General features: G+C 67.6%; 1 protein-coding gene across 1 annotated transcript; it reads right to left on the bottom strand.

The window, feature by feature from the left end:
• Nucleotides 1–1,784: 1,784 nt before the first annotated feature.
• LOC311204647 (synapsin-1-like) lies at nt 1,785–12,323 on the bottom strand (the record flags this gene model as incomplete). Its single annotated transcript, XM_084281045.1, has 12 exons — nt 1,785–2,187; nt 2,863–3,484; nt 4,436–4,493; nt 4,599–4,736; nt 5,273–5,378; nt 6,222–6,290; nt 7,138–7,289; nt 8,768–8,830; nt 9,286–9,375; nt 10,479–10,632; nt 11,388–11,470; nt 12,266–12,323. Coding segments are annotated over 12 exons (1,669 nt in total), but the record flags the coding sequence as incomplete, so codon positions are not given.
• Nucleotides 12,324–12,723: the final 400 nt, after the last annotated feature.

Genomic DNA, 12,723 nt, shown 5'->3' with positions numbered 1-12,723 from the left:
CGCTGACGCCGGCGCCGGGCGATGGCGTCATCGCAGCTGCGACTGGGGGGGAGGGGGAGGGGAAGGGGAAGGAGGGAGCGGCGCGGGGTGATGACGTCACACCCGGCGCCAGTAAAGGGGGGGGGGGATCAAACTGGGGGGGGAGGGGGCGTGGGGAGGGGGAGTGGCCCCTTCAACAGGCTCCTCCCCCTCTATAGGCTCCTCCCCCTATAGGCTCCACCCCCTCTATAGTCTCCTCCCCCTCTATAGGCTCCTCCCCCTCTATAGGCTCCTCCCCCTCTACAGGCTCCACCCTCCTCTATAGGCTCCTCCCCCTCTATAGGCTCCACCCTCCTCTATAGGCTCCTCCCCCTCTATAGGCTCCTCCCCCTCTACAGGCTCCTCCCCCTCTATAGGCTCCTCCCCCTCTATAGGCTCCACCCTCCTCTATAGGCTCCTCCCCCTCTATAGGCTCCTCCCCCTCTACAGGCTCCACCCTCCTCTATAGGCTCCTCCCCCTCTACAGGCTCCTCCCCCTCTATAGGCTCCTCCCCCTCTCTAGGCTCCTCCCCCTCTATAGGCTCCACCCTCCTCTATAGGCTCCTCCCCCTCTATAGGCTCCTCCCCCTCTACAGGCTCCACCCTCCTCTATAGGCTCCTCCCCCTCTACAGGCTCCTCCCCCTCTATAGGCTCCTCCCCCTCTCTAGGCTCCTCCCCCTCTATAGGCTCCACCCTCCTCTATAGGCTCCTCCCCCTCTATAGGCTCCTCCCCCTCTACAGGCTCCTCCCCCTCTATAGGCTCCTCCCCCTCTATAGGCTCCACCCTCCTCTATAGGCTCCTCCCCCTCTATAGGCTCCTCCCCCTCTACAGGCTCCACCCTCCTCTATAGGCTCCTCCCCCTCTACAGGCTCCTCCCCCTCTATAGGCTCCTCCCCCTCTATAGGCTCCTCCCCCTCTATAGGCTCCTCCCCCTCTATAGGCTCTTCCCCCTATAGGCTCCTCCCCTCTATAGGCTCCTCCCCCTCTATAGGCTCCTCCCCCATATAGACCCCGCCCCCTCTATAGGCCCCTCCCCCTCTATAGGCTCCTCCCCCTCTATAGGCTCCTCCGCTCTATAGGCTCCTCCCCCTCTATAGGCACCACTCCCTCTATAGGCTCCTCCCCTCTATAGGCTCCACCCCCTCTATAGGCTCCACCCCCCTCTATAGGCTCCTCCCCCTATATAGACCCCGCCCCCTCTATAGGCTCCTCCCCCTCTATAGGCTCCTCCCCCTCTATAGGCTCCTCCCCCTCTATAGGCTCTTCCCCCTATAGGCTCCTCCCCTCTATAGGCTCCTCCCCCTCTATAGGCTCCTCCCCCATATAGACCCCGCCCCCTCTATAGGCCCCTCCCCCTCTATAGGCTCCTCCCCCTCTATAGGCTCCACCCCCCCTATAGGCTCCTCCCCCTCTATAGGCTCCTCCCCCTCTATAGGCTCCTCCCCTCTATAGGATCCTCCCCCTCTATAGGCTCCTCCCCTCTATAGGATCCTCCTTCCCTCTATAGGCTCCACCCCCTCTATAGGCTCCTCCCCCTCTATAGGCTCCTCCCCTCTATAGGCTCCACCCTGCTCTATAGGCCCCTCCCCTCTATAGGCTCCTCCCCCTATAGGCCCCTCCCCTCTATAGGCTCCTCCCCCTATAGGCTCCTCCCCTCTATAGGCTCCTCCCCTCTATAGGCTCCTCCCCCTCACAGTCTCCACCCCCAGGCCCCGCCCCCTCCCTGTCCCTCCCCATCAGCCAATCAGGCGCCAGCAGCAGCTCAGGAGGGATTTTATTGGCCAAGCAGGAACAGGGGGGGGGGCATCGCCGGGGGGGGGGGGGCGTGGCTTGCGGGTGGTGGGCGGGGCCTGAGGGCCAGGGGGCGTGGCTTTGCGGAGGGGGCGGGGCTTGGTGGTGGGGCTTGGGGAGGGGGCGTGGCTTGGGGAAGGGGCGGGGGTTGTTGATTGGAGGCCTGGGGGGCGTGGCTTGGGGAGGGGCGGGGCTTGTGGATTGGGGGCTTGGGGAGGGGGCGGGACTTGTGGAGGGGGTGGGGCTTTGTGGAGGGGGCGTGGCTTGGGAGGGGGCGTGGCTTGTGGAGGGGGCGTGGCCTCAGTCGGCGAAGAGGCTGGCGAAGCTCTGGCGCAGGGAGCGGATGCTCTCGGCACCGCCCGGCTCGGGGGCGGGGCTGGAGGGGGCGTGGTCAACGAGGGGGCGTGGCCAGGGGAGGACACGCCCCCTCATGAACACACGCGCTCCCAGTCCCCTCCCAGTCCCTCCCAGTGCCTTCCAGTCCCACCCAGTACCACTCCAAAACCCACCCAATTCCCTCTCAGTCCCTCCCAGCTCCTCCCAATCCCTCCCAGTCTATCCTAGTCCTCTCCCAGTGCCCCTCCCAATCCCCTCCCAGTGCCTCCCAGTCCCCTCCCACTTCCTCCCAGTACCTCCCATTGCCCCTCCCAGTCCCTCCCAGTGCCTTCCACTCCCGCCCAGTGCATCCCAGTGCCTCCCAGTCCCACTCCCAGACCCCCCCAATTCCCTCCCAGTGCCTCCCAGTCCCTCCCAGTGCTCCTCCCTGTGCCTCCCAGTGCCCCCCAGCGCCCTCCAGTCCCTCCCAGTGCGTCCCAGTGCCTCCCAGTCCCAACCAGTGACTCCCAGTCCTTCCCAGTGCCCCCCCCAGTCCCTCCCAATACCTCCCAGTCCCCTCCCAGTGCCCCCCAGTCCATACCCGTCCCCCCAAGTCCCTCCCAGTCCCGCCCAGTGCCTCCCAGTCCCACCCAGTACCACTCCCAAACCCACCCAATCCCCTCCCAGTCCCTCCCAACACCCCCCAGTGCCTCCCAGTGCCTCCCAGTCCCCTTACCTGGGGGGTTGGGTCCCGCTGGGTTTGGGGGCCAGGACGGGCTTGGGGGCGATGGGCGGGGCCTGGGGGCGGGGCTGGCGGGTGGTGGGCGGGGCCTGAGGGCCGGGGGGGCGGGGCGAGGCGGTGGGGGGCGGGGCCTGGGGGCCGGGGGGGCGGGACTGGGGGGACTGGGGGCGGGGCTGGGGGGACTGGGGGCGGGGCTGTGGGGAGGTGGGCGGGGCTTGTGGGCGGGGCTGCGCCCCATTGGCTGGGCTCTGGGGGCGGGGCTGAGCCTGGGGGCGGGGCTGGGAGGTGGGCGGGGTCTGTGGGCGGGGCTGAGGGGAGGTGGGCGGGGCTTGCGGGCGGGGCTGCACCCCATTGGCTGGGCTCTGGGGGCGGGGCTGGGCGGTGGGCGGGGCTTGTGGGCGGGGTTGAACCCCATTGGCTGGGCTCTGGGGGCGGGGCTGGGCCTGGGGGCGGGGCTGGGGGGAGGTGGGAGGGGCCTGGGGGCGGGGCTGGCCGGAGCCTCGTTGGGAGGGGGTGGGGGAAGGGGCGGGGCCTCGCCAGGCTCCGCCCACCGGTGGGCGGGGCTGTCCCTGGGGCTGGGGGCGGGGCTGGGCGGGGCCAGATGGAGGCGGAGCCCCTGTGGGGGGGGTGGTAGTAAAGAGCTTTCCTATTGGCTGGCTCCTCCCAGTCCCTCCCAGTCCCTCCCAGTAGCCCCCAGTCCCTCCCAGTAGCCCCACCTGTCTCTCCCAGGCCCTCCCAGTGCCCTCCAAGTCCCTCCCAGTCCACACCCAGTTCCCTCCAGTCCCCTCCCAGTGCCTCCCAGTTCCCTCCAGTTGCGCCCAGTCCCTCCCAGTCCCCTCCCAGTCCCTCCCATTTCCCCTCAATGCCCTCCCAGTGCCTCCCAGTGCCCCTCCCAGTCCCTCCCAGTTCCCCCCCAGTCCCCTCCCAGTCCCAACCCAGTTGCTCCCAGTCCCTCCCAGCCCACCCTAATCCCCTCCCTGTGCCTCCCAGTCCCTCCCAGTCCCAACCCAGCTGCTCCCAGTCCCTCCCAGCCCACCCTAATCCCCTCCCTGTGCCTCCCAGTCCCTCCCAGTCCCAACCCAGTTGCTCCCAGTCCCTCCCAGCCCACCCTAATCCCCTCCCTGTGCCTCCCAGTCCCTCCCAGTCCCCTCCCAGTCCCCTCCCAGTTCCTCCTAGTCCCTCCCAGTCCCCTCCAGCCTCTCCAATTCCCATCCCAGTCCCTCCCAATCTCCTCCAAGTCCCTCCCAGTCCCCTCCCAGTCTCCTCCCAGTCTCTCAGTCCCTCCCAGTGCCTCCCAGTCCCCTCCAGTCCCCTCCCAGTTCCTCCTAGTCCCTCCCAGTCCCCTCCAGCCTCTCCAATTCCCATCCCAGTCTCTCCCAATATCCTCCCAGTCTCCTCCCAGTCCCTCCCAGTTCCTTCCCAGTCCCCTCCCAGTGCCTCCCAGTCCCCTCCCAGTTCCTCCTAGTCCCTCCCAGTCCCCTCCAGCCTCTCCAATTCCCATCCCAGTCTCTCCCAATATCCTCCCAGTCCCTTCCCAGTCCTTCCCAGTCCCTCCCAGTCCCCAGACCTTGTGGTGCTGGGCGCTGCTGGGGGGGGGTCCCTGGCCTCTGGGACCCCGATGTTGCCTGTGGGTGGGGGAGGGGCAGATTAACACCCATCCCCCCCCTCCCCGAACTCCAGGTGGGGGAGGGGCTGGGTGGGATGGGATGGGAGGGGGGGAGGGGCGTTACCTGGGGGCGGGTCCGGGCGGGGGAGGGGCTGCGGGGGCGGGGCAGCTCCGCCCTCATCCTGCCAAGAACCAGCTCCACGATTCGCCCTTCGTCCTCGGCGGCTCCCGGGCCGACCAATGGGAGCCAAGAGCCCAGCACCTGGGGGGAGGGGCGAGGGGGGGAGGGGTGGAGGGGTGGGGGAGGGGCGTTGAGGTTAGGGGAGGGGGATAAGTGGGGAGGGGGGTGGTTATAGAGGGTGGGGGAGGGGAATAGTGGGTGTAGGAGGGGGAGGGGCGTAGGGGATGGGGGAGGGGTAAAGGGTGGGGGAGGAGTATGGGGGGTGGGGGAGGGGTAAAGGGTGTGGGAGGGGTATGGGGTGGGGGATTGGGGAAGGGTATGGGGAGTTGGGGGAGGGGCAAAAGGGTGGGGGAAGGGTAGTGGGGTGGGGGAGGGGTAAAGTGGGATGGGGGAGGGGTTTTGGGGTGGGGGAGGGGCATTGGGGTGGGGGATTGGGGTGGAGTAGGGGGAGTTTGGGGAGGGGTATAGAGGTTGGGGGAGGTGCATTGGGGTGGGGGAGGGGTAAAGTGGGGTGGGGAAGGGGTATAGAGGTTGGGGGAGGGGTATTGGGGTGGGAGTGGGGTCTAAGGGGAAGGGGAGGGGTTATGGGGGAGGGGTGTTGGGGGGAGGGGTCTGACCTCCAGGATGAGCTCCCGCCCGTCGGGGCCCCTCAGCGCCTCCACCCCACAGATTTGGGGTCCCCCCCCGAAGAGGCGGGAACAGGCGTCCAGCCACCCCCGGTGCCTGTGGGGGAGGGGGAGGGGTGAGGGGGGGCTGGACACGCCCCCTTTCCTCATAACCCCACCCCCTTTGCCCCACCCCCACCCAGCACCGAGCCCAACACCCGCACCCAGCCCAATAGGGGTTGGCCCCACCCCCTGAGACTAAGCCCCGCCCCCAAGACTAAGCCCCGCCCCCTCCCAAGCCACGCCCCTGTCCATAAGCCCCGCCCCCTGGTCCTAAACCCCGCCCCTGGTCACAAGCCCCGCCCTGTCGGCAGAAGCCACGCCCCCCTCGACTCAAGCCACGCCTCCTGGCCCCAAGCCCCGCCCCCGTCCCAAGCCCCGCCCCCTGTCCCCAGCCCCCCCCCCCCCCCCCGCTCGGGCCCAGGCCCCAAGCCCCGCCCCCTGTCCCCAAGCCACGCCCCCGGTCCTAAGTCCCGCCCATTGTCCCAAGCCACGCCCCCTCGGCTCAAGCCCCGCCCCCGTCCCCAGGCCCCGCCCACACTGCTCAGGCCCCGCCCCCAGGTCCCGCCCCTCGGCTCAAGCCCCGCCCCCTGTCCCCAGGACCCGCCCCCTCGGCTCAGGCCCCGACCCCCCGGTCCTAAGCCCCACCCCCTTATCCTAAGCCCCGCCCCCTCGCCTCAAGCCCCGCCCCCTGTCCCCAGGCACCCCCCACACGGCTCGGGCCCCGCCCCTTGTCCTAAGCCCCGCCCCTCGGCTCAGGCCCCGCCCCCCGGCTCAGGCCCCGCCCCCCGGCTCAGGCCCCTCCCCTCGGCTCAGGCCCCGCCCCTCGGCTCAAGCCCCGCCCCCTGTTCCCAAGCCCCGCCCCTTCGGCTCAGGCCCCGCCCCAGGCCCCGCCCCTCACCGCGTGCTCAGGGCCATGGGCTCCACCTGCGCCCCCTCCCCCGGTGCCTCACCCGCTGCCAGCGGCCACCTGGGGGGGGGGAAAGGGGGTCGGGGGGACCAGGGGGTCCCAGTGACTCCCAGTGCCTCCCAGTGCCCTCCCAGAGCCCTCCCAGAGCCTCTCAGTGCCCTCCCAGTCCCTCCCAGTGCCCTCCCAGTGCCTCCCAGTGTCCTCCCAGAGCATTCCAGTGCCCTCCCAGTGCCTCCCAGTGCCCTCCCAGTGCCCTCCCAGTGCCTGCAAGTGCCCTCCCAATCCCTACGAATCGCCTCCCAGTCCCTCCCAGTGCCTCCCAATCCCCTCCCAGTTCCTCCCAGTGCCCTCCCAGTGCCTCCCAGTCCTCTCCCAGTCCCTCCCAGTCCCTCCCCGTCCCTCCCAGTGCCTCCCAGTACCCTCCCAGAGCATAGCAGTGCCCTCCTAGTGCCTCCAAGTGCCCTCCCAATCCCTCCCAGTCCCCTCCCAATCCCTCCCAGTTCCTCCCAATCCCCTCCCAGTTCTTCCCAATCCCCTCCCAGTTCCTCCCAGTGCCCTCCCAGTGCCCTCCCAGTGCCCTCCCAGTGCCTCCCAGTGCCCTCCCAGTGCCCTCCCAGTGCCTGCAAGTGCCCTCCCAATCCCTCCGAATCGCCTGCCAGTCTCTCCCAGTCCCTTCCATTCCCCTCCCAGCACCCTCCCAGTCCCCCCAAACCTTCTCCCAGTCCCTCCCAGTCCTTCCCAGTCCCTCCCATTCCCCTCCCAGTACCTTCCCAGTCCCCCCAAATCTCCTCCCAGTCCCTCCCAGTCCTTCCCAGTGACTCCCAGTCCCCTCCCAGTCCCCTCCCAGTCCCCCATATGTCCCTCCCAGTCCTTCCCAGTGCCTCCCAGTGCCCTCCCAGTGCCTCACCTCAGCGCCCTGTACTGGTCCCCGATGCGCTGGAGCCGCAGGCGGAGGGTGCCGGGGGTCCCGTCCCCCCCCCGCAGCAGCAGGGCCCCCGCCCGGGCGGCGCCCATGGCCCCGGCCACCACCCCCAGCGCCGCCGCGCCGGCCACCCGCACCTGGGGGGGGGGCCGGGGTGGGCGGGGCAGCCCTTGGCCACGCCCCCGCCCCAATGGGAGGGACTGGGATAGACTGGGAGGGGATTGGGAGGGACTGGGACAGACTGGGAGGGGCTGGGAGGGGACTGGGAGGGGACTGGGATAGACTGGGAGGGACTGGGAGGGACTGGGAGGGGATTGGGAGGGACTGGGAGGGACTGGGAGGGGAGTGGGAGGGACTGGGATGGACTGGGAGGGAACTGGGAGGGGACTGGGAGGGACTGGGAGGGGACTGGGAGGGGAATGGGAGGGACTGGGAGGGGACTGGGAGGGACTGGGATAGACTGGGAGGGGATTGGGAGGGACTGGGACAGACTGGGAGGGGCTGGGAGGGGCTGGGAGGGGACTGGGAGGGACTGGGAGGGGATTGGGAGGGACTGGGAGGAACTGGGAGGGACTGGGAGGGGAATGGGAGGGGAATGGGAGGGGATTGGGAGGGGACTGGGAGGGGAATGGGAGGGACTGGGAGGGGATTGGGAGGGACTGGGAGGGACTGGGAGGGGAGTGGGAGGGACTGGGATGGACTGGGAGGGGACTGGGAGGGGAATGGGAGGGACTGGGAGGGACTGGGAGGGGTCTGGGAGGGACTGGGATGGACTGGGAGGGGACTGGGAGGGACTGGGAGGGGACTGGGAGGGGAATGGGAGGGACTGGGAGGGACTGGGAGGGGACTGGGAGGGACTGGGATGGACTGGGAGGGCATTTGGAGGGACTGGGAGGGGACTGGGAGGGGATTGGGAGGGACTGGGAGGGGAATGGGAGGGACTGGGAGGGGATTGGGAGGGACTGGGAGGGACTGGGAGGGACTGGGAGGGGACTGGGAGGGACTGGGATGGACTGGGAGGGAACTGGGAGGGGACTGGGAGGGACTGGGAGGGGACTGGGAGGGGAATGGGAGGGACTGGGAGGGACTGGGAGTCACTGGGAGGGACTGGGGGGGATTGGGAGGGGATTGGGAGGGACTGGGAGGGGATTCGGAGGGACTGGGAGGGAACTGGGAGGGACTGGAATAGACTAGGAGGGGACTGGGAGGGACTGGGCAGGGAATGGGAGGCACTGGGAGGGACTGGGATAGACTGGGAGTGAGTGGGAGAGACTGGGAGGGGATTGGGAAGAGATTGTGGGGGAGTGGGAGGGACTGGGAAGAAACTGGGGGGGACTGGGAGGGGACTGGGAGGGACTGGGAGGGAACTGGGAGGGGACTGGGAGGGACTGGGGTGCACTGGGAGTGGACTGGGGGGCACGGGGGGGCACTGGGAGGGACTGGGAGGGACTGGGATGGACTGGGGGGCACTGGGAGGGACTGGGATGGACTGGGGGGCACTGGGAGGGAACTGGGAGGGACTGGGAGGGGACTGGGAGGGACTGGGGGGCACTGGGAGGGGACTGGGAGGGTACTGGGATGGACTGGGGGGCACTGGGAGGGGGCGGGGCCTCACCTTTCCCACGCCGGGGGGGGAGGGGCTGAGCGTCACCGTCACGGGGAAGGTGGGGGAGGAGAGCTGGGACCAGTTCCCCCAGTTACACACCAGTTACACACCAGTTACACCACTGACCGCCCTCCCAGTGCCCCCCAGTCCCCCCCAGTCCCTCCCAGTGCCCCCCAGTCCCCCCCAGTCCCTCCCAGTGCCTCCCAGTGCCTCCCAGTCCCCTCCCAGTCCCCTCCCAGTCCCTCCCAGTGCCTCCCAGTCCCTCCTCATCCCCTCCCAGTGCCTCCCAATCCCCTCCCAGTGCCCTCCCAGTCCCTCCTCATCTTCTCCCAGTGCCTCCCAGTCCCCTCCCAGTACCTCCCAGTGCCTCCCAGTCCCTCCCACTGCCCCTCCCAGAGCCTCCCAATCCCCTCCCATTGCCTCCCAGTCCCTCCCAGTGCCCTCCCAGTCACCTCCCAGGGCCCTCCCAGTCCCTCACATTCCCCCTCAATTCCCTCCCAGTCCCTCCCAGTGCTCCCAGTGCTCACCAGTCCCCGGGGCCGGTTGCAGTACTGCTGGGGCACCAGTGGAAAGGCCTCTGGTCCCAGTTCCCGCTGCAGCCGCGTCAACTGGGCAAACTGGGAGGGACTGGGAGTGTGATGATCGAGCAGCAGCACCACCCAGTGCTCCCAGTATCCTCCCAGTGTCTCCCAGTATGCTTCCAGTATCCTGCCAGTGCCCTCCCAGTGCCCCTCCAGTCCCTCCCAGTGCCCCCCAATCCCATCCCAGTCCCCTCCCAGTGCCCCATATTACCATCCCAGTGCCTCCCAGTGCCTCCCAGTCCTCTCCCAGTGCCTCCCAGTCCCCTCCCAGTGCCCATCCAGTCCCTCCCAGTTCCCCCCAATGCCCTCCCAGTGCTTCCCAGTCCCTCCCAGTGCCTCCCAGTGCCCCTCCAGTTCCTCCCAGTGTCTCCCAGTCCCCTCCCAGTCCCTCCCAGTGCCTCCCAGTCCCCTCCCAGTGCCCCTCCAGTCCCTCCCAGTCCCTCCCAGTGCCCATCCAGTCCCTCCCAGTGTCTCTCAGTCCCCTCCCAGTCCCTCCCAGTCCCCTCCCAGTTCCCCCCAATGCCCTCCCAGTGCCCCTCCCAGTCCCTCCCAATCCCTCCCAGTCCCCTCTCAGTGCCTCCCAGTCTGCCCCCAGTGCCTCCCAATCCCTCCCAGTCCCTCCCAATCCCCTCCCAGTCCCTCCCAGTCCCTCCCAGTCCTTCCCAGTTCCCCCCAATCCCCTCCCAGTCCTTCCCAGTTCCCCCCAATCCCCTCCCAGTCCCCTCCATTTTCCCCCCAGTGCCTCCCAATCCCCTCCCAATCGCCTCCCAGTCCCTCCCAGTCTCTCCCAATCCCCTCCCAGTCCGCCCCCAGTGCCTCCCAGTCCCACCCAGTCCCTCCCATTTTCCCCCCAGTGCCTCCCAGTCCCCTCCCAGTCCCTCCCAGTCTCTCCCAATCCCTCCCAGTCCCTCCCAGTCCCTCCCAGTCCCTCCCAGTCCCTCCCAATCCCCTCCCAGTCCCTCCCAGTGACTCCCAGTCCCTCCCAGTCCCCTCCCAGTCCTTCCCAGTTCCCCCCGATCCCCTCCCAGTCCCTCCCAGTCCCTCCCAATCCCCTCCCAGTCTCTCCCAGTCCCTCCCAGTCTCTCCCAATCCCCTCCCATTCCCTTCCCAGTGCCTCCCAGTGCCTCCCAGTCCCTCACCAGCCAGGGCGGGTGGGTGCAGCCGTACAGGGCCGGCAGTGGGGGGGCGCTGGGGACCCCCCCCAAATGCAGCCCCAGCAAGAGGCGCCGGGGGTGCCCCCCCGCCCCCCCCCCGGGGGGCTCCCTCACCAGCACGAAGTCGGGGTGCACCCTCCTGGGGGGGGACCCCAAAATTAGGGGGGGGGACCCCAAACCCCCCCCCCAAAGTGACCCCCCCACCCCCCAATTTACCCCCCCCCCCAAAAAAATCCCCCCCCCCTTCATGCTTCAGTATGGGGGGAATGAGGGGGGTCCCCCTAAAATTGGGGGGTCCCCAAAATCTGGGGGCGTCCCCAAATCTGGGGGGGTCCCCAAAATATGGGGGGGTCCTTAAAATTAGGGGGGGACCCCAAAAACCACCCCCATAAGCGACCCCCCCCCCCAATATATCCCCCCCTGTTTCATGGGGGAAAGAAGGGGGTCCCCCCAAATTAGGGGGTCCCCTAAATCTTGGGGGGGTCCCCAAATGAGGGGGGTCCCCAAAATATGGGGGGTCCCTAAAATTAGGGGGGGGACCCCAAAAACCCCCTTTAAGTGGCACCCCACCCCCCCAAATTAAGCCCCCCAATATATTCCCTCCCCCTTTCATAGGGGGAAAGAGGGGGGGGTCCCCCCAAATTTGGGGGTCCCCTAAATCTGGAGGGGGGTTCCCCAAATCTGGGGGGGTCCCCAAAACATAGGGGGGACCCCAAAAAGTGGCCCCAACCCCCCCCCCTAAATTACCCCCCACCCCAATCCCCCCCCCTCCATACTTAACCCTGGGGAAATGGGGTCCCCAAAACCAGGGGGGGGACCCCAAAACTGGGGGGGTGGGGACCCTAAAACTTGGGGGGGGACCCCCTAAAGATGAGGGGGGGTCCCCAACTTTACCTGGCCCCCCCTTTTGGGGTGTCGATGGTGACGCTGAGGGCGCCGTGGGTGGAGGCGACCAGGGAGAGCTCAGAGAACTGGGCCTGGGGGGGGGCACCCCAAAATTAGGGGGGTCGGGGGCACCCCAAGATCATAGGGGGGCACCCCAAGATCGGGGGACCCCCCCCCAAATTAAGGGGGACCCCCCCAAAGGTTTTAAAACCCCCCTGAAGGCTTTAAATAAGGGGGGGTCCCCCAATTTGGGGAGCCCAAATAGGGGGGACCCCAAAATTTGGGGGGGACCCCAAAAGTGGGGGGACCCCCAAATTAAAGGGGGACCCCAAAATTAAAGGGGGGACCCCAAAATTGAGGGGGGACCCCAAAATTAAGGGGGTTTCACCCCAAAATACCCCCCAGGACCCCAGAAATGAACCCAGGGACCCCCCCCAAACCTCTTGACCCCCCCCGAACCCCTAAATTAGGGGGGACCCCAAAAGTGGGGGGACCCCGAAATTGAAAGGGGGACCCCAAAATTGAGGGGGGACCCCAAAATTAAGGGGGTGTCACCCCAAAACCCACCCAGGGAGCCCCCAAAATAGCCCAGCCCCCCCCTCCCAACCCCTCAGATGCCCCCTGAACCCCTAAAAAATTAGGGGGACCCCAAAACTAGGGGGACCCCAAAATTGAGGGGGGACCCCAAAATTAAGGGGTGTTACCCCAAAATACCCCATCAGGACCCCCAAAACAGCTCAGGGACCCCCCCCAAATCCCTTGTAGCCCCCCTCTAAAACTGGGGGGACCCTAAAAATTAAAGGGGGGGTCCCCAAAAATGAAAGGGGGGGACCCCCAAATTAAGGGGGGGGACCCCAAATTAAGGGGGGGCCCCCCCAAAAACTCACCTGCTCCACCCGCAGCTCCACGTCCCCGTGGACAGATTTCCCCTTGAAGAGCTTCACCCTGGGGGGGGGGGGGGAAAGGGGGGGTCCCCCAAAAATGGGGGGGGGTCCCCAAAAACATTGGGGGGTCCCCCAAAACCGGGGACACCCCAAAATCCCCCCTAAGAGACCTCCCACCCCCTAATTTGCCCCCCCAAATCATGAGCCCCCCCCTCCATTCATGCTTCAACCTGGGGGGAAAGGGGGGGGTCCCCTAAAATAGGGGGGGGGTCCCCAAATATTGGGGGTGTCCCAAAAGTGGGGGGGGGGACCCCAAAACCCACCCCACCCCAAATCCTCTCCCCCCCCCCAGCTTCACCATGGGGAAAAGGGGGGGGGGGTGTCCCCAAAAACTGTGGGGTGGGAGCTCGAGGGGGGGGTCCCTCAAAACCAGGGGGGGCCCCAAAATTGAGGGGGGGGCC

Source organism: Gallinula chloropus (assembly GCF_964237585.1).
Source record: "Gallinula chloropus genome assembly, contig: HAP1_SCAFFOLD_785, whole genome shotgun sequence".
NCBI lineage: Eukaryota > Metazoa > Chordata > Aves > Gruiformes > Rallidae > Gallinula > Gallinula chloropus.
Note: the sequence above shows the minus strand (reverse complement) of the source record. Positions and strands in the feature narration are given on the sequence as shown.